At 48.2% G+C, this 22,234-nt stretch overlaps 7 protein-coding genes across 7 annotated transcripts; 2 read left to right on the forward strand and 5 right to left on the reverse strand.

Moving 5' to 3' along the window:
* Positions 1 to 291: 291 nt before the first annotated feature.
* Positions 292 to 2,268, reverse strand: GCG54_00007322 (uncharacterized protein; the record flags this gene model as incomplete). The annotated part of the gene is made up of 2 exons (XM_045407304.1): positions 292 to 1,618; positions 1,676 to 2,268. The coding sequence occupies 2 exons, from the start codon at positions 2,266 to 2,268 to the stop codon at positions 292 to 294; spliced, it is 1,920 nt and encodes a 639-aa protein (XP_045266225.1).
* An 892-nt stretch (positions 2,269 to 3,160) lies between these two features.
* GCG54_00007323 (uncharacterized protein) lies at positions 3,161 to 3,937 on the reverse strand (the record flags this gene model as incomplete). Its single annotated transcript, XM_045407305.1, has 1 exon — positions 3,161 to 3,937. One exon carries the CDS (start codon positions 3,935 to 3,937, stop codon positions 3,161 to 3,163), a length of 777 nt encoding a protein of 258 aa, XP_045266226.1.
* A 500-nt stretch (positions 3,938 to 4,437) lies between these two features.
* On the reverse strand, positions 4,438 to 6,360 carry GCG54_00007324 (High-affinity glucose transporter; the record flags this gene model as incomplete). Its single annotated transcript, XM_045407306.1, has 4 exons — positions 4,438 to 4,762; positions 4,955 to 5,250; positions 5,304 to 6,133; positions 6,195 to 6,360. 4 exons carry the CDS (start codon positions 6,358 to 6,360, stop codon positions 4,438 to 4,440), a joined length of 1,617 nt encoding a protein of 538 aa, XP_045266227.1.
* Positions 6,361 to 7,630: 1,270 nt separating this feature from the next.
* On the reverse strand, positions 7,631 to 9,885 carry GCG54_00007325 (Siderophore iron transporter mirC; the record flags this gene model as incomplete). Its single annotated transcript, XM_045407307.1, is given in 6 exon segments — positions 7,631 to 8,186; positions 8,241 to 8,363; positions 8,419 to 9,067; positions 9,121 to 9,338; positions 9,391 to 9,644; positions 9,658 to 9,885. 6 exon segments carry the CDS (start codon positions 9,883 to 9,885, stop codon positions 7,631 to 7,633), a joined length of 2,028 nt encoding a protein of 675 aa, XP_045266228.1.
* A 4,101-nt stretch (positions 9,886 to 13,986) lies between these two features.
* GCG54_00007326 (uncharacterized protein) lies at positions 13,987 to 15,033 on the forward strand (the record flags this gene model as incomplete). The annotated part of the gene is made up of 3 exons (XM_045407308.1): positions 13,987 to 14,161; positions 14,217 to 14,430; positions 14,490 to 15,033. The coding sequence occupies 3 exons, from the start codon at positions 13,987 to 13,989 to the stop codon at positions 15,031 to 15,033; spliced, it is 933 nt and encodes a 310-aa protein (XP_045266229.1).
* Positions 15,034 to 15,393: 360 nt separating this feature from the next.
* GCG54_00007327 (uncharacterized protein) lies at positions 15,394 to 15,823 on the reverse strand (the record flags this gene model as incomplete). The annotated part of the gene is made up of 3 exons (XM_045407309.1): positions 15,394 to 15,490; positions 15,552 to 15,729; positions 15,790 to 15,823. 3 exons carry the CDS (start codon positions 15,821 to 15,823, stop codon positions 15,394 to 15,396), a joined length of 309 nt encoding a protein of 102 aa, XP_045266230.1.
* A 1,339-nt stretch (positions 15,824 to 17,162) lies between these two features.
* On the forward strand, positions 17,163 to 18,455 carry GCG54_00007328 (uncharacterized protein; the record flags this gene model as incomplete). The annotated part of the gene is made up of 1 exon (XM_045407310.1): positions 17,163 to 18,455. The coding sequence occupies one exon, from the start codon at positions 17,163 to 17,165 to the stop codon at positions 18,453 to 18,455; it is 1,293 nt and encodes a 430-aa protein (XP_045266231.1).
* Positions 18,456 to 22,234: the final 3,779 nt, after the last annotated feature.

Here is a 22,234-nt window from a genome sequence, read left to right on the forward strand (position 1 = left end):
CATCAATTCGGATGGCAACTGAACAGCGTTTTTCTTGAATGTAAATAGTATCGACCATCGTACACGAGGTACAGGTCAAAAATGCAAGCAACTTTTTATCTTTGATTCAAACAAGACTGCTCTTCCGAAAGCTTTTCGGTGATATATGTGACAAAGCCTCTTGGCATCTCGCTCAAGCTCCATCCCAACCACCGCTTTCGGTCATTACCATTAGCATTATCATAGTAAGGAGCGGATTAGTTAATCTTTGCATGCGTGTCCCGTATCAATCCATCATTTGAAAATTTGCGCTTAGATGTCGTCGTATTTGGACATCTTCAGAAGTCCACCATCTCCTTCATCTAGCTGCACCGTGACGACCTTCGCTTCTTTCTGCTGTTCCCGCAAGCCTCCCAAGTCTTCAAGACGCTCTCTCGCATTTCGATCTAGTCCGTGAACCAGTGTCGCAAGAACGCTGCTCTTCCACAGACTTGCCTTCCAACGCCAGGTCTGATAGATTGCAGCACTCAAGAAGACCGCTGTTAGCAGGACAGTGAGCAGAGGTAACGTGAGGAAACTCCATTCGACGTGGATGTAACTTTCCACGGTATGTGCCAGTCCAGCGACAGTGGTGAGATCGAAACTTCGGAAGCTAACTGTGACGCTAGTGGCAAGATCGTTCATCAGCATGTCGATGCCGCCTGGGTACTCGTAGTAGTTCCAGTAAAACGCCTGGACAATATCGGTATCGAAGAACGTCTCGCCGCTCGAGATACCAACAGTGAGGTTGACGATCACCTTGTCGGGACTGGTAATGGTTTGATTGAGAACCTCCTCATTCCGCGATGCCGAGCCATTGCGGAAAAGGACTGAGAACCACGAGCGCATGCCCATCATGACCTTCATGTCAATGGGATACGTCTCATTGCCGCTCTCGCCACTGATGGAGATGGGCTCCAGGTCATTGGTTGTAGCAGTAGGAACAGAGTCGTTGGTCTGCACATGGGTAATTGTCTCGTTGAGCTCGCCATTCTTGATCGAAGACTTGAGGGTTTGGACGCAAGCCTGCAATGTGCACTGCCTTGCCCAAGGTGCAACAACGCCGGCAGTACCATTCTGCTTCTCAGTTCCCATGAATACGACCTTCATGATGGTTGAGTAGGTCATATCTCCTAGGCCTCTGGGAAATAAAGGGGTCATGCTGAAAACATCAGCGTGAGTCTTGAGTCTGGCTCCATTATCCAGAGCCCATCCACACTGTGTCATGTCCTCCGTCGACCCGTCTTCGCAGGACCTGGTCATGAACTCTGTCTGATCGATACAAGTGTTGCACACACCCAAAGTCTCGAATGGTTCCCAGGTGCAATTCCCAGTTTGGCAGTTGACGGGAAGGCTCAACCACGGCTTACCGTTCTCAGCGAAGAGGCCGTTGTAGACCGCAGCCTTGAACGGCAGAATAGGGATGAATCCCTCCGACGCAGTTTGACTGCTCAGTGCAATCATGTACTGCCGAGAGCGCAGGTTAGTGGCGCCTTCGTTGGAATCGGTAGTACGAGCGTGGAAAGTGGCAATTTGCTGTGCAAACGGACTGAATGCCAAGGTGAGAATGGCAACAAAAGCGCCGAATGATCCTAGAAATCTGAACAAATGCTATGTCAGTCTTATTCTTGCTTTACATATGGCAGGGTTGACCTACCCTCCGCGGAGCTTGAGGAGCATCATCAAAGCTCCCCAGGTCCCTCGACTTGCATCGTCGAAAACCTCCATGTCAGACAGAGGTTCGCGGCGAGTCTTGAAGTGAATCCATTTAAGCTGACTGATACCGCTGGAGAGAACAACGGCAATAGTTGCAGTGGCGACAGTGGCGAGCATTGCAATTACGGCGTTGATGGTGATTTGGAATCGCCATGATGCCAAGGGCCGACCATCATACGCAGCAAGCACGCCGATGATGGCAGCAACAGCGAGAACGGTGACGCAAAGACTGGCTATCTCGAAGGTCCATGTTCCTGAGTTGGAAAACTTCTCAGGCTTGATGTGTGTCTTCTCTGAGATTCTGCTCCAGCGAGTGGATCGTCTCGACTCGCCAGTGCTACTCAAAGCAGGTTCGCTGCCAGGTACATCTTCGGGATGAACAGAAACGTAGGGCGATTGGTAGGCTTTGTAAGATCCCAGGCTCTGTCGTTTGTCGGGGCTCTGAATGAACGGGCTGTCTGGCTGGCTGACAAAAATAGTGTCTTCAGAGCTTGTGCTCGCATTGTGCGAGTGTTGACGGTACTGCTGTGCCATTGCGCTTGGTCGCGATCCTGGTCGCATGTGCCAACGGCTTCCGGCAGAAAAGCAAACAACGGATGGCCTGATCAAACGGCAAGTTGCATGGTGGCTGGAGTCCGGGGAGCCTCAACTAATACCAGTTTGCCTAGAAAGCTTGTCTTACTCTTGGAGCCTGGGCACGCCGACGGCATCCCTCCGAGACGGAGTGGGATGCCTGCTGACAGGTCACCATCAGAATGCAAGATGCATGTCACATATCGGAGCCTGAACAGAAAGCGACGAATGCCGTTGGATCGTTGGTTGTGTATTCATTGCTAACGTCAGCCGACGTCCTGTGTCATTGGCTGTTCTCCCTGCAGGCCGACTCGAGCTACCAAAGACGGCAGTGATCTGGGCCCATGGGGGCTGAACTGAACCAACCCTGTACACGGACGACGGTGGTTGGGTATCTTTTGTTCTTCTGTCTTTCAAAACCCCTCAGATTCGTGACTCTTGTTCCTCCTCCCGTCCCCCCTCTTCAAACACTTCGGTCCACCCAGAGGCTCTACCGGAGGCCCAGGTCCGCGCCGAGCCACGTTGTGCAGATGGCTGGATTATTTTTGGCGTTGTGCCGTTCTGCAATAGGGCAAAAGAGCGCAGCTGTGGACAGAAGCAAGGTTGGCATCCTGCGATACAACTTTAAGACAGTGACGCTAACGACGGCACAGCAGCAAGATAAGACGCAATCGATGCTATCTGCATATGTCGCCTTAGCTCCGCCACTCGACACCCTCCCGCTCGAGGGAAGTGTTGGCCGTAGGGCTGCGAATCGGGCAGGTCGCGATGCCCGTCGCTGTTCAGCTGGATGCTGCTCGTCGCATGGTTGGCGCGCCTCTTCCACATGCGCGAGTAAGCTGTGTTGCTGCGTCTATGCCAAGGCCGCGACGGAAGCAAAAAGGCCAGCGAACAAGGCAATAGAGGCAGACGGCATCATCAAGTCGGCAGCTCCCTTGGAAGATCCGGTGGCAGCGGCGTATCCCAACTGGCTGTAGACACTGGTCGCCTGCTCATTGCTGAGGGTAGCCTTGCAAGGATCGGTGTCGAAGGTGGGAGTCGCGGTGACGCCGCAGACGCTGGTAGCCTCGGAGTTGTAAGTCGTCGTAGAGGCGTAGCTCATGCTGCCGACAGCGGTAGGGCAGGTCTTGGTGAAGGTGGGCTCAGAGCCATCGCTCTCAATAGTGAAATCGAAGCTGCCGTTGGCGACACGAGGGTTCGAGTTGAACTCGCTGTAGGTAGGCTGCTCGGTGAACTCGCACTGCGCGCCCAGGCCGTACACCCAGGCGAAAGTGTAGTCGCCCGCAGCGAGGTGACCGGTGTAGCCGACCTCGAGGTGCGGGCCGTCACCAAACTCGGTGTCGTTCAAGATGGTGGCGCCAAGGGAGCCGTGAGCAGCGGTGCGAAGGTACGAGTTCTTGTTTCTCGAGTAGATGTCCCAGACGAAGCCGTAACCGTAATGGTAGGCGACGTTGGGGTTCTGGATGTTCAGGAGGACCGGGTAGCCCTTGGAAGTCATACCGTACTTGCCGCCATCACGAGGGAAGACGAGATCGAGTTCGACGGCGTTTTCAGGAATGTCGGCGCTGACGATTTGCGCGCAGGAAGCCAGAAGAGTGGCGGCAAGGCACCAGAGCCGTTGAGAAACCATCGTGAATCGGTGTTGATCTGCTGATCGCTGTTGATCGTCGTTTTGGTTGCCGAATGTCTCAGTAATCAACTGCAAGTGTTGGATTCTGCCCCCAAAAATGCTGATCCAGATGCACAGCCATCGTGGAGCGCGGGGATTTAAAAGAAAAATGTGGACGGTCCACGACAGCTTCAGTGTTTTTTGCGTGAGGGCGTCAGGATCACACTAATCTCCGATCATGATCCCGGCCCACTGCGTTGTTTATTTAACATAAAACGTCGCTAATCATCGTCACTGCATTAGTCCCTTGTCAATTTCCGTGTAACACTCAACAGAGAGCCAACCGAAATGCTCAAATGGGGGCCGTCCACCAATGGCTGCACGCGACATTGTGTGTTCATTAACGCGGGTGGTGTTTTGCTCATTTAAGCTTCTTATCAGAAGAGCCCTATGGCCTTCAGGTTCTGAGCGACTCATTAAACATTACACCATTCGCTGCCGCCTCCCCACCGGTTGCCCCTTCATGCCTCCTCCTCTTGCAGCTTCTTCTCCTGTGCCTGGCCCCCGGCGCTGACTTCGCACAAGTACGTCTTGAACTCGCGCGCCGGCACGTTGTTGCTGAACATCTCTTGGATTTCAGCGTAGTTGCGACCCTTCATCTCAGGGAAGTAGAAGTAGAGCCAGACGCACATGGGCAGAGACAGGCCGAAAAAGATGAAGCACACCTTCCCGCCCAGGTTAAGTTGATCCGTGTTAATCAAGTAGGGCATCACCTGCTGCACCAGGCAAGACGCCGCAGTCGAGCACATGATGTTGATGCTGTAGGTTTTTTGACGGAGTTGCACACTGTTTTTTCGCAATCTCGTTAGCAAGCCAGTCCTTGTTACAAATTTGAACGGGCCCCCGGTCTGTCGCGGCCCACAACCCGGTGTCCCGGCATCACCGTCTCGCCAACACTGGGGCTTCAGGGTCAAACCGTTCGACTGGTTCTGGGTCCCGAGTTTCAACACATGGGAACACGGCACCCGTGCAGCTTACCTCGCAGTTTCTCCGCCGACAGAGTACGCAACGGCACCGAGCGTCGCCTGGTACAAGTATCCCCAGATCACCATGAAAGCCACTGTCGCTGACAGAGATGTTTGAGTGCCGATGGTGCTGATGCCGCCGATAAGGAGCAGAAGAGCGGTCATTGTACAGACACCGCCAACGATCAAGGGACGTCGTCCGTATCTGTCGACCAGCGGCCATGATGTCATGTTACCGACAAACTGGATCGCGTAGGCGGCTTGGCCGATCGCCAAGGGGTTGTTGACTCCGGCAAGACGGAAGTAATACTAGTGACATGTCAGTTCTTGTATCTGTCTTATTGTTATCATTATGTGCGAACCGTCAAATAACCGCTAACAAAATTCACGCCGATCGCTTGTTGCGCGAGATACACCATGACAATGATGAGAGTGCGGCGCCCGTTCGAGCCCTTGAAGCAATCAAGCCAGCGGCTGGACTCTTGCTCCTTCTTGGCCTCTTGCTCCTTGGCAATCGCAACTGTTGCTACAGCCATGGCCCCGTCGACATCGAACTTGGGTCCGTTGAAGCGTCGGTAAGAGTTGGCTGCCTCCTCCCGGCGGCCCTTGATGAGGAGCCAACTCGGGGACTCGGGAAGGAAAGGAAGGCCCAGAAGAAGCAGACCAGGAGGGATAAGCTGGGTGATAAGGGGAATCCTCCACGACAAGTCGTTGTTGTAGTGGTCACTCCCCAGGACCGTCACTGAGTTGAGCCACTGGCCGATGGTGATCATGGTGTTGACCAGCACGAGGCACACACCACGCATCTTGACAGGGGCCAACTCAGCAACAAACACAGGGCCTAGCGAATGGCCCAGACCGAATCCGAAGGTGGCAACGGTCTTGCCGCCGAACAGCATGAGAACGGTCGTGCTGAAGTATTGGAGAATGATACCACCCACGCAGATGAAGCAGGCGATGATGATGGTTCGCTTGCGGCCGATGAAGTCGCTGACGATGCCCGTTGCGAAGGCCGAGACGAAGATTCCGATTGTACCGCCGGCGTTGAGAATTTGCTGGTCGCGGGCTGCGACAACCCATTTTCCGCCGACTTCGTGACCAAATCTTTTAGCAAAGGGTGTGACTGCGAGCAATTTCCCGATCGTGGTGACTTCATATCCGAAATTAATCGGCAGAAGGTAAATCATCAAACCTGCCAATTGGTCAGGTTAGTGTGTGGTGGTCAAACTGCAAGGTGAATCGGATGAACTAACAGAAACCCAAAACGCGCTTGTTGTCCCAAAAATCCGCAAATGTGAGCTTGTCGTTGACCGCAGTCGTTGGAAGCGCGGCCGCAGCTGCGACATTCACGTCCTCGAGCTGTTCGGAACGCTGCTTGTCGTCATGTTTGACCGTGGGTTCGGCCTTCGTGTCCGCCATGCTGGGCTACGAATACTCGGTACTGACAGCTTGACTTAGTGGAACGGACCTCGTTGCAAAGACGAGTGAGTGTCGTGCTCTTGGGACCTCGACTCTCCAAAGCTCCGGGATCCGGTGGGATCGCCCGGAGTCTTATACGCTGGGGAAACTCTCATCGCGTGAACCAAGATCAGGGGCTTGCCAGCTCTCCCCGTGGGTGAATGGAGAGCGCTCCCCGCCCTCCGCAGTTTCCACGTGGAGGTGACATCTCCCGAGTGCCAGAATGCTAAAGACTACCGTCTTTGGCACAACTTGGACCTGGAGAAGACATGACTCGGAGGCTGGGGGCGGGGAAGAGGCCTGCATTTGCGGGTTAGCGCCGCAGGACCTGTTCTCTTGCAGGTTCTTTTGCGGAGGCCACAAACAACCTGAACACACCGAGTGGAATTTCGTAGACGCAGATTGGTTGTGACGGCTCCGGTGGTGGGCCGGGCTTCAATCTCACAAGGCTTTGCTCCGGAGTCCCAGCTAAAAACATCACTCAAGAGCCTACCAACGAACAACGAATGTCGGACCCAAGACACACTCGGCTGGCATGCCCGGCTCGCTAGCAGCGGCACATACATGCGAGATTCCGTTTCAAGCAATTCTTAGCCCTCGTGGCTTCGTCAGTGAGTCGATCGCCGAACTGATTGGGCATTGTTTGCCCTTCCGAGCTCCGTCTTCCGTCTTCCGACCCCACACTAACCCCGGATCCCTCCGCACATTGCCTCGGATTCGGCAAGGTCCCAGGTTTTCGGGATCACCAGCCTGGCGGAAACTCGGTGGTGCTGGCTTCAGGTCGCGATTGGGTTGTGAGAGGCTTGGATATGTTTTGAGTGGGGTGTAGCGTTGAGTGTGCCATGTTCTTATTGACATCCAGTTTTCTTGGAGTCACTACTATCCCACTTGACATTCTAAAGCGCTGGAAGATGATTTGCTGAAGCCAACCCTTTGTTCGGACGAGATTCGCTGAAAGCAAACCTCAGCCTAAACGCCCTGGGGAAGGGCATTGATCACAATGACTTTGCGTGGAGGATTGATCTCTTTCCGCAGCATGCCAGCTTGAAGTCATTGTTTCGGATCCGATACCATGGACCACTGGCCCTGTGCCTTAGGATAAGCCCGTCACGCAGCTGGTTCCTCAGCATGCTTTCGTATGTCTTGGACAATTCATTGAGAAAAAACATGATGTAAGTATTGCTCATTGAATGTCAGCTTCATAGCATGCAGCTAAACAACCCTACACATATTAGAACAGAACACCCTTTGTCTGTTGCTTATCACTCAGGCGATGGTTCTTCATCAACGAAACCCAAACAATCGATCCAACCAATGCCACCAACGACGCGATGATCATGATCTTCTGCGTTTCACCGTACGCACGAATGATGGCGTCTCTCTCGGGAGTACCCACTGGATAACTGAGCTGAGTGACAAGATCGCCATAAATGAGGAGGGCCTGGTCTTTGAGTTCGTCGGGAAGGTAGCGCTCTAGCTTCGAGGGCATCAAATTGGTCCAAATGGCACCACTAATAGATTGGCCAATGGCACCTCCAACACTGGTGACAAGAGCCAGCAGAGCGAGACCGACGGCAACATCGCGGTGAGCAACGGAAGCCATGATGGCAATCTGCTCGACCATGACAATAGTGCCACCGGCGAAAGAGCCAAGAACCTCGCACATGATGACAAGGCCGACATGAGTATCGGGCATACGGAACTTGATCATCAGACCGGTAGAAAGCATCTGAAGAGGAATCGCAGCGAGCCCAAGCCACTTGTATCGGTCGGTGAAGCGCATGAGACTGGACACAAGAGATGTCAGTGCAGAACTAACGGTTATTACGACAATCACTTACAGCCCAACCGGAACCGCCCAAGCACAAGATACAATGTTGAAGATATTGGTGATGAAGCCAGCTCTTGAAACGCTGAGGTCGTAGACGACCTGCAAATAGGACGAGAACTGAACCTTGTAACAGCTGCCGCAAAGTTAGAGTTGGAATGCTAATGATCCGTCAGAAGTCTTGGACTTACTAGAAGCTGATCCACATGTTCCCTCCGAGTAAACAGGCGACCAGGACTGTTCTGTTCTGAAACAACTCCCAAGGGATGAAAGTCTTTGGCGCAAGATACTTCTCATATAGTGGGAATGCGATCAAGAGAAGACCACCGATTACGATCATCGCAATGATTCTGGGCTCAGTCCATTTGTGTGCCTGATAACCAGCGATGCTGAAGGGTAGCAGGAACAGCGAGAACCCAGCAACAACGATAAGGATTCCGGCAACATCAAATTCGATCAACCAGTATTTCACCGACTCCCAGAAGGTGCGGTTGGTTTGGGGCTTGACGTAGAGACCGAGTTTCTTGGCCCGGTTCAATTGGAGGGTAAAGATAATAATCAGGGGGGCGCAAATAACCGGGATGATGATTGTGAAAGCACCGTATCCCCATCTCCAAGTACTGCCGTCCAGGAAAGCTTGGGCAGCTGCAGGCCCGGCGAAGGTGTTCGAGACGTAGGGAGTGGATGTAAAGCCGAAGAGGATCATTCGGTTGCGAAGCGTCGAGGTATCGGCCATGAAGATGTTGAGAACGTAACCAATACCATTCATGCCAGTCCAGAAGAACGTTTGACCTGCAGCATAGGTTTCGACGTTGTTACACGTGGCCATGAGAATCAAGGCTACGGGATCATGTCAGTTCTGGTCTCCGGCAACATTGACGGAGGCTTCATACAGATGACAACACAAACCAACATGATGCAGAGGCCTTGCGTTCTACCAATCACGTCGATAATACGCGCGAGTGGTAGCTTGCTGACTCCTGCCACGATATTGGAGATGATGCCCGTGGCGGCCATAAGGCCGTGGAGACCGAAGTCACTGACTGCATAAGGCAGTAGAGAGCTGGCAATTTGTTGTTGTAGCGAGTCTGTGAAGAAGACAAGCCAGATGCTGGAATGAGGTGAGCATGTGCAATCGGAAGAGTTGTGCAGATTGTGCATACAAGATGTAGGCGACAATAAGCCACGGCTTGGTCCATGTTTGAGTCAAGGCCTCAATCTTCTCGACACCTGCAAGTCCGCCGGTGTTTGGATCGATTTCGGAACTGGGCTTCTCATCGACGATCTCGGGATCTTTTTCGTCAATCGGAGCTGGGACGGGACGCTCAGGAGCAATCTCTGGTGAGCTCGCGGCTTCGTTTGAGGAAGCCATGTTGTCTTGAGGCCACAAGCCGCTTGAATGGGCGTGTCCGGGAATCTGTTCGTGGAACGTGCAGGTCCAAAAGACTCAACTGTGAAGAATGCAACGGCGGCGATGCAAGGGTTCTTGTATCCTTCCAGCAACACAAGAGGCGCCAAGAGATGGGCCGCATGAAGGGTGGGACGAACACATGGTTGTGTGCTGTGGACAATGCGGCAACGCGTGCTGATACGGTCTTGAGTACATAGTACAGCGCTCTTGGCCATGGGAAGTAACGTCGACCGACGGGCGGCGACATGGTTCTCGGGCAGGCTCGGCCAATGTTCGTTTGAGGGGGCCGTGAACACGGGATGAGTGGTTCGCTAGTGGCTCGAAGGATCACGATGTGGATTCGGGGGCCTAGATTGATAAGATCAAAAAAAATTTCACGACTAGAGTGGTGTCATTGGAGGATTGAAATCCATGCCGAGGGCGGCGTTGCTCTCGTAGGGGTTTTTATTGAGAGCGAACCCCTTCTTGTCTTTATTGCCGACGGCTCAAAGGGTACGTTGCCCGAGCTGTCAGATGATAGCCCAATGAAGGATGAGATGCATGATGGGTCAAGTGCATCGGGCCGTGGTCTTGAGAGGCAGCCACCGTGCTAACGGTGAAGCTCGGGAATGGATCGAATAAGGCGCAGAAGAACCCTCGTAACCACCGAGAATTCGTTCATTCGCAGGGGACAACCCTATCCTATCTTACCTATCGCGACCCATAACGTCTTGGCATTGAGTGAATAAAGCAGGGCACTCAACGAAGGAATTTGCGACTCTAGCACACACTTCAGAATGAGCTTTTCGCTTTCTCGGCCGGATTCTGCCTGGGAATTGATCGCACCCATTTCAAGCTTTCTTGTCGTGCCTGTCAGTAACCCAGAACACCGGATGATTGTTCAGCAAGCATGTCTGTTCGGGTACCTCTGCCTGGAGCATCCACAACACTACCTGGGCGGGACCACCATCACAGCGAGACTAGTCCCAATTGGCCATCAATTGCAACTCAACCCGCTCAAGCACGAGTAGCATTTCCCCCGGGGAATAGCGCTCGCTCTCGACTTTCACGTTGATTTCTCATGAATGCCCTTTGAAATTCGCGATTGGTAGCTCAACGAGGCCGGACTGCCACATTTAAGATTGCATGGGGGTTTGCATGAATCAAAGCACCGTCAGTGTTCCCTTCGGCATGGCAGCTCATTTCCATTTATCGGTGTTTACAAGATTGAAGATCTCAGACTGCCAAGCAGATGTCAACTCTCATCCCCCGTAAGGTCGGAATTAAGACTCTATATACCGGTCTCTGTCACGGAACATGAATCTCAACGATGGTGTACTGGTGAGGGTTGAAGCTCACTCCAGGTTGGTCACGCAGATCCCAGCACTATCGAGATCGCCAGGCAGCAGCTCAGCTCATTGGGCCATAGCTCTCTGGCAGCGACAACTCCCGCGGCAAGAAGAAGGTAAGACTAGTGCTTTAGAATCCTCGCCGTTTGTACATTCGTTGTTTGGGAGCAATGGCGGGATGGGCGGTGCCGGGCGCTACTCGGAGCCGATCACCGGCCATGGTCTCCTTGGAGCGCTTACCGCTCGCAGCACTTGTGCTCTCACGAATGCCATTTTCCTGGCTTGAAATTCATTAGAGCGTAGTGGTGTTGTGGGTCCCGGTCATTCGGTGCCGCGACATACGTGCCGTCTCTGTTGTCTTACGAAGATTGTTGATCATTGAAGAGGCTGTACATACCGGGTCGGGAATTTTGGAACTTTGCGAACGCTGAAATACTTCTGCTGAGTTAACCTTTTTTCATTGCCCACAAAGTTTCATTACAGATTATCAAGGCCTGCGGTAACAGCCGCCACCGCCTCCAGCAGTTACCTTGAGATGGCTTGTCGAATTTCCATAAAAGACAGGGCCGAGGATCCCAGATGTACTTTTCGACGCGACATGAACCTCTGCAATAAACACCCACCGAAACCTACCTACACCTACGCCATCATTGACACCAAACACCGAAGACACCTTAGCCATGGACGCGTTTGAAGATTGCCCACCCGAGGTCCGCCTACGTATCATAGAGAGCATTGAAACTCGCGAGGACGTCTCGGCGCTTAGTCTAGCATCACCGGCCATTCTTCAGCAGTGTAAGGTCGACAGAAAACGAATCATACGCACTTTCGTGTCGCGGGACCTAGATGGGGAACATCTCGACGATGCCCTGGCCGTTATATTCTTTCCAAGATGCGACACTGGCTCGTATGGTCGAAAACTCTGTAATGACGCGCATTTAAAGAGGTGGGCTTCCGGTGAGCTTTCGATCCCTCTCGACGAGATGGACGTCTTGCTCCTTCTGAAGCTCGATTCATTCTGTCAACGAATTTGGCTTTTCATCGACGACTTCTTGTCCAAAGCAACTGCTCAGTCTCTTCCGGAAGCCTACAGGATGATGCCTAGAGTCCCCGCCAAGTCTTTGCGGCGGGGCTTTTCGTCCGACAGCCTTATATGGTCATGGCAACGAAGAAAGTTCGACATCAGCAAGCTTTCCAAACGTGAAAGGTGCAAGGTTTTCAAATCTTTTGTTCGCTATAAGATGATTTGCAAGATCTACGGACCCCAACGCAAGGAGCCGGCTAACTACCCTGGTGGCATTCCCCAATGTAACACAAACGCGTTTCGGAAGATAGACGTCCATCTTGGCCACTGGAAATGGAGCATTCTGGATATTTACAAGAAAGAAAGCGCAAATGTGGAGCATCTCGAGAACCTCGCATCCGTCCGCGAGTACATTGTTTCTCTACATTGGGGACTGATTTCTAGCGATCTCGAATTGCGACACAAACCGAAAATCAAATACCCAGAGTTTGAGAATTCACCGTCTCTCAATCCCAACGATCCTGTTCAAGATTCAAAATCTGATCTTCTCATATCGTTGATGGCCAGTTGCGGATTTGATTGTTTGACGAGCTGAGCCCCGCTGTTTCAAGCCATTCCTGGGAAGATTTTCGAAAGAAGCTGAAGAAAAGTTTCACGGTCGGATGCAGATTGGACTTTTTCACCCCTTTAAGGACTACCTCTGGCGTGTTGGTCCGGGCACCGACGAGCAGGCGTTCTATTGCGATGGCTTCAGTCGACTACTCAGGCAAAGAGCATCATATGTGTTTGAAGACGACCGTTTCTTTCCTAGAGTTGGAAGATTGCCCACAGTCAGCGAATATGAGTTCGCATGCCATCAGAAGGGTTTCAACCCTTTTCAGGGGCCAGATGGTGTAAAGCAAGGTCCGAAAGGATACCAGCACATTGCATACGGTGATGTATTCATCTCCCTCGGCCAGAAGCTGTCTCCTTTTTGGCAGTGAGACAAATCGAGGACAGGCTTACAAGTTCCAAAGTGAGGATACGCCGCGCCCCCAGTCCTTGAGCCGTCATGAACGCGTTCTTGGAGGCAATGAATTTTTTTGTATTAAGTATTGGAGGTAAAGCTTGGATATCTTCACCACATTACGTAGGGGCGTGGATGCACCCATACGATAGCCGGAGACCGAATTTCCATCAAATAAACTGTTCAGGGGCCGAAATGTTCCCCATATCGCGTTAGATACCAATCTGCACCTCTGAGAAGTGATCTTCGCTCAGTATGCCAAGCCTAGAATCCAAAGCCCGTGAGACAGCCAGATGACTTTAGACAGTTTCTCGGAAAGAAGTCCATCCGTGAAAGCCCAAGCCGGTTCCCAGCTGTCAGCAAGCTTCCCCAGGAGCTTGGTAGCAGGTGCCGGCAACATTTCCCTCCGTTCATTAGCTCCAAAAACCTTCTGCGTTGGGCGTGTTCTTTTTGAACCACGTTCGTCACATCCCTTCCTGTACAGGTAGAAACCGTAGGAATACCGATGACATGGGTCATTACTTAGGTCAACGGCCTGGCTGCGATCCGGTATCCACGTCGTTGTTCTTGGACTGCCGGGCATGTTTGATCCGAGCCCAATGGGTCGTTCCTACCAATAGGAGTCGATCTAATTCAAAAAATGTAAGCTATTGTCCCGACTTGGTCGTTGATGCCCACGGATCGGAGCTGCCCCGGCGCTAGTCCCTGGCGCACACTAGCTTGGGGTCAGCGAACAAACAGCTAGTGCCAAAGCTTGACGAGACCATCATTTTATCTGAGATGATAGCTGTCAAAGTCTCCTCGGAGGTCATTTGACCGGAAAACGGCAAAATGAGCATCTTCAAACTGGAGCTCGAGGAGGGGTTGGATTGACAAAGTCTTGGTCCTTAAGAAGGCTCTCATCGCAGGCCATCCAAGCAGGAAAACACCTTGTCCTTGACACTTCTTTCTTTCATATCAAGAACAAAACGAAGTCATAAACGCTCAAAAATGCATTACAAAACCATCTCAGTCGCTCTGGCTGCGGCCAGCAGTGTTGTCGCTCAGCGTCCAGCCGATACTCCAATTTGCGACTACTATACAACGGCCCTTCTCAAGAACAACACGGCCGAGAACCAGTACACTCTGTTAACTCTCCTAGTTAACACCGTGGTCATTGGAAACTGTGAGCATATTCCCCTGAGTTCAATGTTGCAGCAAATTCTTACAATTCTCAATAGACACGATGCCAAACGTCGGCGTCAAAGTTCCGGGTATTCTTGCCGCGGGCTCGTATAACGGCGCTGAAGTCAATCTTCTGCCATACTTCAACGGCGACCTGGCCTCGTCCAACCGCGGTGGCAACTCTGGCGTTTCCGTCAACTTCCTTGACGGAGGGGGCGCTGCGCCACTGATGAAGAACATGCCGGCGAACGACGACAAGTCTAATCAATAGTAAGAAGCCGTGCGACACCTTTGACAACCATGATGAGGCTAACAAAGATATTTCCCAGCTTCCTCTTGACCCATCTCTACCAATTCTTCGGTGCCCTGCTCGGCTGCTCCCAGTACGGCATGGCCGGCTTCCCTGGCTATGACGGACATGCATCCATGTACCAGGTTCACAAGTTCATGGACCTAGACATGAACGAGCTTGGATACTTTATCCAGCAGGTGGCTATGGCGGCTGCCTCCTTTGGCGTTGCTCAAGACGACCTCCAGGCAGTCGGAAAGGCCCTTTCCCAGCTTTTCGGTATGCGCTGCAGCCCGCCAGCCACTGCCATTCCTGCACAGGGACCCCAGCTCCAAGCGATCTGCATCGAGAACAGCTGCCCCATCTCGCCGAACTCGACTTGCGCGAGCTATGAAGCTGCTGTCGCGCCGAAGAACGCAACTGGAGGAGGTATGATGAACGCTACGGCTACCATGACCGACTCGGCCACGTCGATGGCAACGGCTACAGGTACCATGATGCCGAGCACTGTTCCCACAGCAGGTGCTGCAATCAAGGGCATGAGCTTGGCAGGTATCGTCGGTGTGCTTGCTCTACTTTTGTAAGATGATGAGAGAGAGACTTTCTCGTGGATTCTGGATGATCTTCTATGAGCTACCCTTGATACTGGTGTCATCAATGGTGGTGGCCAAGTAGCTTGGCGCCTTTGTTTCAACATTGCTTTGTACACATGTAATTAATTTGGAGGTCTTGGTGGCTGTGTCAGAGCAACCAGGCTTTGATTTCCATAGCTATGTAAATAGAAGTACCTCGACTTCTGTCGTGGAAGCTAGGTATTGGCCAATCTCCCTCTGAAGTTGTTCGATCCTTTGGGCATGAGCCCGTGCGTAGTGTGATTCGCCATTCAGATCTATGAGACGCCTTGATGAGAATCCAGGGACATCAGATACAAGTGTACGACGAGATCAGTGATTGTTGTCAGCCTCGGAGGACAGCTCCTTGCCCTTGCCCTCAGTGTCATTGACAGGCGTGTCGGGTTTGCTAGGGATGCTTGTAGCGGAACTGCCGCAAAGATGGTCAGCAATTGAATTGTGTGCCATTGAAAGGAAGAATGAAAACCAACCTGGTCAGGCCCTTGAGAGTCTCGACGACAGTCATGTTGTTGTTGATCATGACCTGGTTTTGGTGAATCATGATCATATTCTGCTGGATCAAATGATCGTTCTGCGCTCTGAGAACAGTGAGCTTTTCGAGAATCAAGTTCCGCATCTCAGGTGAGGCCGTCTGAGAGCTGCATCCCTCTGTGTAACAAGTGATTAGCGTGAGAAGTCAAGCCAGCTGCTGATTAGGGAAACACTGACTGGGAGTGTCCTTGGTGTCTGCGCTTCCACTCATCATGCGCAGAGTACTTGATGTCAAGTTCCTAAATTTCTGCCAGGTAACTGAATTTCATTTGTGTGCACGAAGTGGCCGTGAGAGGAGGTGAAAGAAAGACTGAGCCAGCTGTTTGTGAAGGGTGTTGTAGTTGAAAGGACCGCAGCGCGCAGTGAAGCTGGGCTTGAAAATTAGGCTGGGGGAGCCTTAGGGCCGACGTTGTTCTTCATTTTTGATGAGCCGAGTGAAAATATTTTCTTCCGATTTCTCTTCTGGAAGGAGTGCTATTCCGGGTTCTGGAAGGGGAAGGTGCACCTTCCCGAAGAAAAGAGTCCGACGTAGGCTTCCAAGCTTCAGTAGAAGCCTATCTGGTCACCATCCAGTGGTTTTAAAGCCTAAAATGACAAAGGAAACTGTTCTAGGAGATTCTTCTTACAGCAATTGAAGAGATCTTACTATTTAAATCTTTTCAACAATTGAGTGAAGCTATTCGGACTCTTGGTGTGTTACATCGATGAGCTCTGTCTTATTCAAACCAACAACCTTCAAACGGCAAAACAAACCACATTCGAAATGGCAAATATGAAAATCAACTTTCTTAGGTTATGCTGCAACTGACTTTCCACGCATATCACCAATCTGTCATTCTATCCCCGGGGTTTGGCGCAAGTGTTACTGACTGAAGCTTTTGTCTAGCTAGTCGGGTGTACCTAATACATCAAGAATAATGCATTCCTCTGTTTCCAAGATTCAACCAGTCTCCAGATGCCAGTCAAGACAGTAGAAATCAGGCAAGAACGCAGTCGTCCGACACGTACCACAGTCACCAAGTGGCCACGACAGACTGAGTAACCCATCCGGCCGCCGCCCGAAGCCCGACGGTCTTTTCAAGGCCGAGCCGTAGGCATCACCCTCCGAAGTGTTTCATCGACGAATTGCTTTTCCCCAAACTGACGCCGGCCACCCTACGGTCTTTGACTCAGGGCGGTCAATGCGGCTACCAGCCAAGCGCTGGCATTCCCCGCCGTGCTACTGGCCAGGCGGCATTCGGATCCGGTTTGTCGACGTCACCAAGTGCGACAGCCTCTCTCGTAAAGCCCGAATTGGACTCGGACTACGGACCTCAAGCATCGCCGAGGGTCTCTGTTCTAACGGCGCCGATGGCATCACCATTCTGCCGCGCATGCACCGCGACGCGAACCGGTTCATGTTGACAGGTTGTCGTCTGTTATTTTTTGAATTTGTATAATATTGGTGCTGCCCAGCTGGCCTGGTCGGGAATGTTTATGTTCTCGGTAAGAGCCTCGAAACTCATTTTCAAACTTTCCCCAACTCATTACATCACGACTATTCATCACACATGTCTTCACAATCAGCTCTCAAAGTCCTCATCGTCGGCGGCGGCATTGGTGGCCCTGCGCTCGCGTATTGGCTGGCGCAGCTGGGTCACGATGTCACCGTCGTCGAAAGAAACCCGTCTCTGCGCGCCCAGGGCCAGCAGATTGACATCCGCGGTCAGGGCGTGTCCGTGATCCGCCTTATGGGCATCGAGCCTGAGATTCGCGCAAAAGGCGTCGACGAGGCAGGCCTTCGCTTCGTCGACCAGAACGGCAAGACGGTGGCTACCTTTGAGGCGAACAAGACCGGTACCGGCAAGCAGAGCTTCACATCAGAATTCGAAATCATGCGCGGGGACTTGGTTCGCCTTCTCTTCAAGAGCACAGATGAGCTGGGCGTCAAGTACATCTTTGACAACTCCATTGCGTCGTTTGAACAAGATGCCGACTCGGTCACTGTGAAACTGAGCAACGGTCACACCGACAAGTATGATCTGGTGGTGGGAGCCGACGGCCAAGGCTCGAAGACCCGGAGACTTATGCTCAACGGGGAAAAGGACCCATTTGTCCCGTTCAAGCTGCACTCGGCGCTGTTCACGGTGCCGAGGGAGAAGACCGACGACAACTACGCGACGGTCTGCGTTGTGCCCAAGCAAAGGATGATGATGAGGAGGAGCGACAACCCCGAGACCAGCCAGGTGTATTTGGGTCTCGTGCCACAAGACAAGGAAACCGACAGGCTTCTTCAGGAGTCCCAGAAGAACCGCGACCTTGACATGCAAAAGCGGCTATGGATCGAGCTCTTCAAGGATGCTGGCTGGCAGACGCCGCGATTTATCGACGGGCTTGAGGCGGGGGGTGTGTCTGACGACTTTTACAACTTCCAAATCGGCCAAGTCAGGATGGACAAGTGGTACAAGGGTCGCGTCGTACTCCTCGGCGACGCAGGCTATGGGCCGAGTCCATTGACTGGCAGCGGTACGACGTCGGCATTTGTTGGCGCGTATGTCATGGCCGGTGAGATTTCGAAGCACTGCACCGGCGATTCCGCGAAAGCAGGCGTGCCTGCTGCTCTGGAGGCGTATGACAAGACTCTGCGACCGTTCATGAAGACCGTCCAGGACATTGCGTGGCGGCCGAACTTGCTGTACCCCAAGTCGGCGTTCGGAATCAAGGTCCTCAATACCGTTCTCTGGCTCGTCTGCACTCTCAAAATCGACAAGCTGTTCCAGAGACTGCAGTCGGACGATGTCAAGGGGTGGGAGCTTCCTGACTATCCTGCGTTGCCGGTGAAGGGGACCAAGAAGACTGCGTAATGGTCATGTAAGGGCATTTACGATATCTCTCAGCCGCTTGAGATGCGGACGAGGTTTTGTGCAACTGAATCTCTCAGATCCATGAGTTTCTCGGCGTTGTCATCGGAATACTGTGATCGATTAGTACCTCGGAGTTATTAGGGAATGGAGAAGCTGGCTCGAGGTTTAGGAACGTGCGGAAAAAAGGCGTGTCGTTGGATTTTGCTCATAGGTAGTGTTCGTCTTATGAATCTGGTTCTACATCTCTCTTGTCCCGAACCTTGCAGCGGATGCAGGATGATAAACTTCCCGTGACAGCCGATTGCTACCCGGTAGATGTGCAGCACGCAGCATCGGGATTATCCTCCGTTGAGATCAAACCTAGTTTGAGGGTTACAAGTGGCAGGGCGGCCTTGCAATCATCGTGGTTGGCGTCGTGGTTCCAGTTGCGAGAGCATAGGTGACGATGTCGGTCAGTCACGTCGTGGACCACACCTCATCACAACCGAGGTCTTTATCGTATCTTGAGTCAAAGGAACAAACAAAATACTCAAATCGGACATCGAATGTTCCATAACATGGTTGCAAAGTTCACTGGTCGCGTCATATCGCTCTCCAGTTGTGTGCAAGAATTCGGCTGCTGAAGTTGGGCGGTTCTGAAATAATTCCAGCTCGCAGACGGTCGCAAGTGCCCCCAGCTGGACTTTGGAACGCACGGACCCCACTTAGACATGAACCGTGCGCTCCGGACACGTCAGTGACAAAAAAAACAGCGCTTCAACATAAGTATCATACGGTGCACTATTAGGGTAGATCTGCTAACCGCTGGTTTTGGGGTTCTGTAGACGAAAGTTAGGCTAACTTAACCCTATACCTCATTCAAATTAATTAATATAAATTAAAGTTAACCTAACTTTAACCTTATAATTATACGTAATTATAGGTAAATAATTATAATTATACCTAAAGCTATTCCTATCCTAAAATAGTAATTATAAACTTATAGCTCTATCCTAATATACTTTTATTACTTATACCTTCTTATATTACTTTTTTATCTTATCTTATACTTTATTATACTTAATACCCTTTATATACTTACTTTAATAATAAATTATTAATAGATACTCCTTATAGGATAGAATTAAATAGCTATTTAGTCTAATTAGTATTACCCTCTACTAATAAAACTAATAAGTCTTTAGAACTAATAATTCTAGAGGGTTACTATTTAAACCTTAAAAATAATATAATATATTATAATAATTACCTTAGTTCTAACTTACTATATCTTAATTAGAAGTACTAACTTATATCTAAAAACTAAATATACTAACTTATATATTAAAACTAAGTATATATTATTTATCCTCTCTTAACTAGCTTATATCTAAAAACTAAGTATTATTTATTAAGTTATAGTTATCTTATAAAAGTCCTTAAATTTACCTATCCTCTATTTACTAATTATAATAAGGTTAGATTTAAGATCTTATTAATCTCTAGTTTATTCCTTAAGATTAATTTAATAGATTTATTCTATTAAATTAATCTTTTACTTTTTTAATTAATTTTTTATTTTACTTTAGTTAAAGTAAAGTATTACTTCTAAAGTAGTATTATATCTTTAGAGATACTTTATATATACTTTTTATATATACTTCCTTAATATTACTTTATAATAATATAAATAATTATAAAGTATCTACTAAAGGAATTATTTAGATATAGAAACTTTAACTCTTTATAACTTTATAAGTAATTAACTTTTATAGTTAGTAATTTCACTATTAGAAAGAGTGAATTAAGGTAATTAAAATAATTAAATATCTAACTATAAAAGTTATCTATAGTAGGAGATATCTAGGAAAGAGGTTTATAAGTAGGATAGAATAAAGTAATCTTTCTATTTAAAAGCTTCTCTAGATATATTTATCTAAAAAGAATACTCTCTAGCCTTAATATAAGTATAAGTTAATACCTTAAGAGGTTAAGTAATTATATATAATTACTTAACCTTAGTCTAAGCTACTTAGAGTAATAATAATAAGGATAATAAGAATAATAAAAACAATAAGGATAATAAAGATAATAAGGATAATAAGGATAATAAGAATAGTAAGAATAATAAGAGTAATAAAGATAATAAGGATAATAAGGATAATAATAACTATAAGTAATTATATATAATTACTTAGTTTATTTTATACTAGCTAGAGAGTATTATATAGTTAGGTTATATAAAGAGAGCTATAGCTATATTATAAATTTAATTAAGAGGCTAATATAGCTTCTACTAAGTCCTTATTATACTTCTTAAGAAAGTCTATAATCTTATTTATAAATTCCTATAGTATAATAATATTTACTAACTTAAGTAGAATTATCTAAAACCTAATCTAATTCTTAAGTATTATACTAAAGAGAGCTATTAGTATTAATAATTAAGACTAAATATATATATCCTTAGCGAAAGTTTTTAATTAAATCTATTTAATAGGTTTTAAATTCTACCTAAGAAATCTCATAGAAATTATTATAGTTATAGGGAAATCTCACCTACTTATTTATCCTTAATAATAGTTACTTAGGTATAGAGGTTAAAAACTAGCTATACTATAATAGTAGATATAGTAAAGCTAAAAAAGCGCTTACTTTTTAAGCTAGCTACTTTATACTAGAAAGCTATACTAAAACTAGTTATTAATAATAGTAATAATAAAGATAATAATAATAGGATTAGCCTCTTTAACTATAATACTAACGTCTTTATCTTTAAGTAGGAATAATAATATAAGTATAAATAAGCTGAGTAGGAAAAGAGTTTATAAGCCCCTTCTCTTATAAAAAAAGGCTCCTTAATAAGATAAATAAGTAAAGAAGTGCTTACCTTTTAAGCTAACTGCTTTATACTAAAAGGCTATACTAGAAAGCTATACTAAAAGGCTATACTAGAAAGCTATACTAAAAGGCTACACTAACTATATTAGCTACTTAGAAGTTATTATACGTTAATATACTATTAACTTTATTAAAATTTCACCTCATAAATTTAATATCCTCGCTCTTAGTATTATAAAGTATTCTATACTAAAAAGATTACTTAGAGGTTTTATAAAAGAGTATTATTTACTCCTTAAAGGAAGAGAAAGCTATTAAACTAGAGAAAGAGTATTTATTAGAAGGGGAAGTAGAGTTCTATATAGAGTAATAATAATAATAATAATAGGCTTATATATTAAGTATAAATAGCTTAAATTTATTATAAAATACTAGCTAGCTTTATAAATTAGTTATTATACTACTATTTAGTACTAATAAGCTCTACTATTTAAGGTAACTTTATAGTAACTTACTAGAGATTATAATATTAAGTAGTAATAAAGCTACTTATATTATCCTCTATTATATTATAACTTAAATAGAGGAAGTATAAAGTAGTTTATCTACCTAAACCTTCTAAGTTTAAATATAGTACTAATATAGTTTCTAATACTTAGAGGAATACTCCTTATAGAAAAGCTACTTATAGCCCTTCTTCTAGAGTATTAATATTATTAGCTATAGCTTATTAATACTACTCTGCTACTTAGTCTATTTATTCTTATAAAGAGTATATTACTAAAGCTAATATTAGTGAAGATAGTATTAGATATTATAGAAATAGGGAAAAAACTCTAAGTCTATTAGTTTTATCTTTAATAGTATATTTATAGGAGGAGAAAGGAAATAATAGTAAGTAAGTAGAAAATAAGCCTTTATATAGATAACTAAAAAGTATTATAATATTTCTAATATTC

This window comes from Colletotrichum gloeosporioides (assembly GCF_011800055.1).
Source record: "Colletotrichum gloeosporioides strain Lc1 chromosome Unknown consensus_32, whole genome shotgun sequence".
Taxonomy (NCBI): Eukaryota; Fungi; Ascomycota; class Sordariomycetes; order Glomerellales; family Glomerellaceae; genus Colletotrichum; species Colletotrichum gloeosporioides.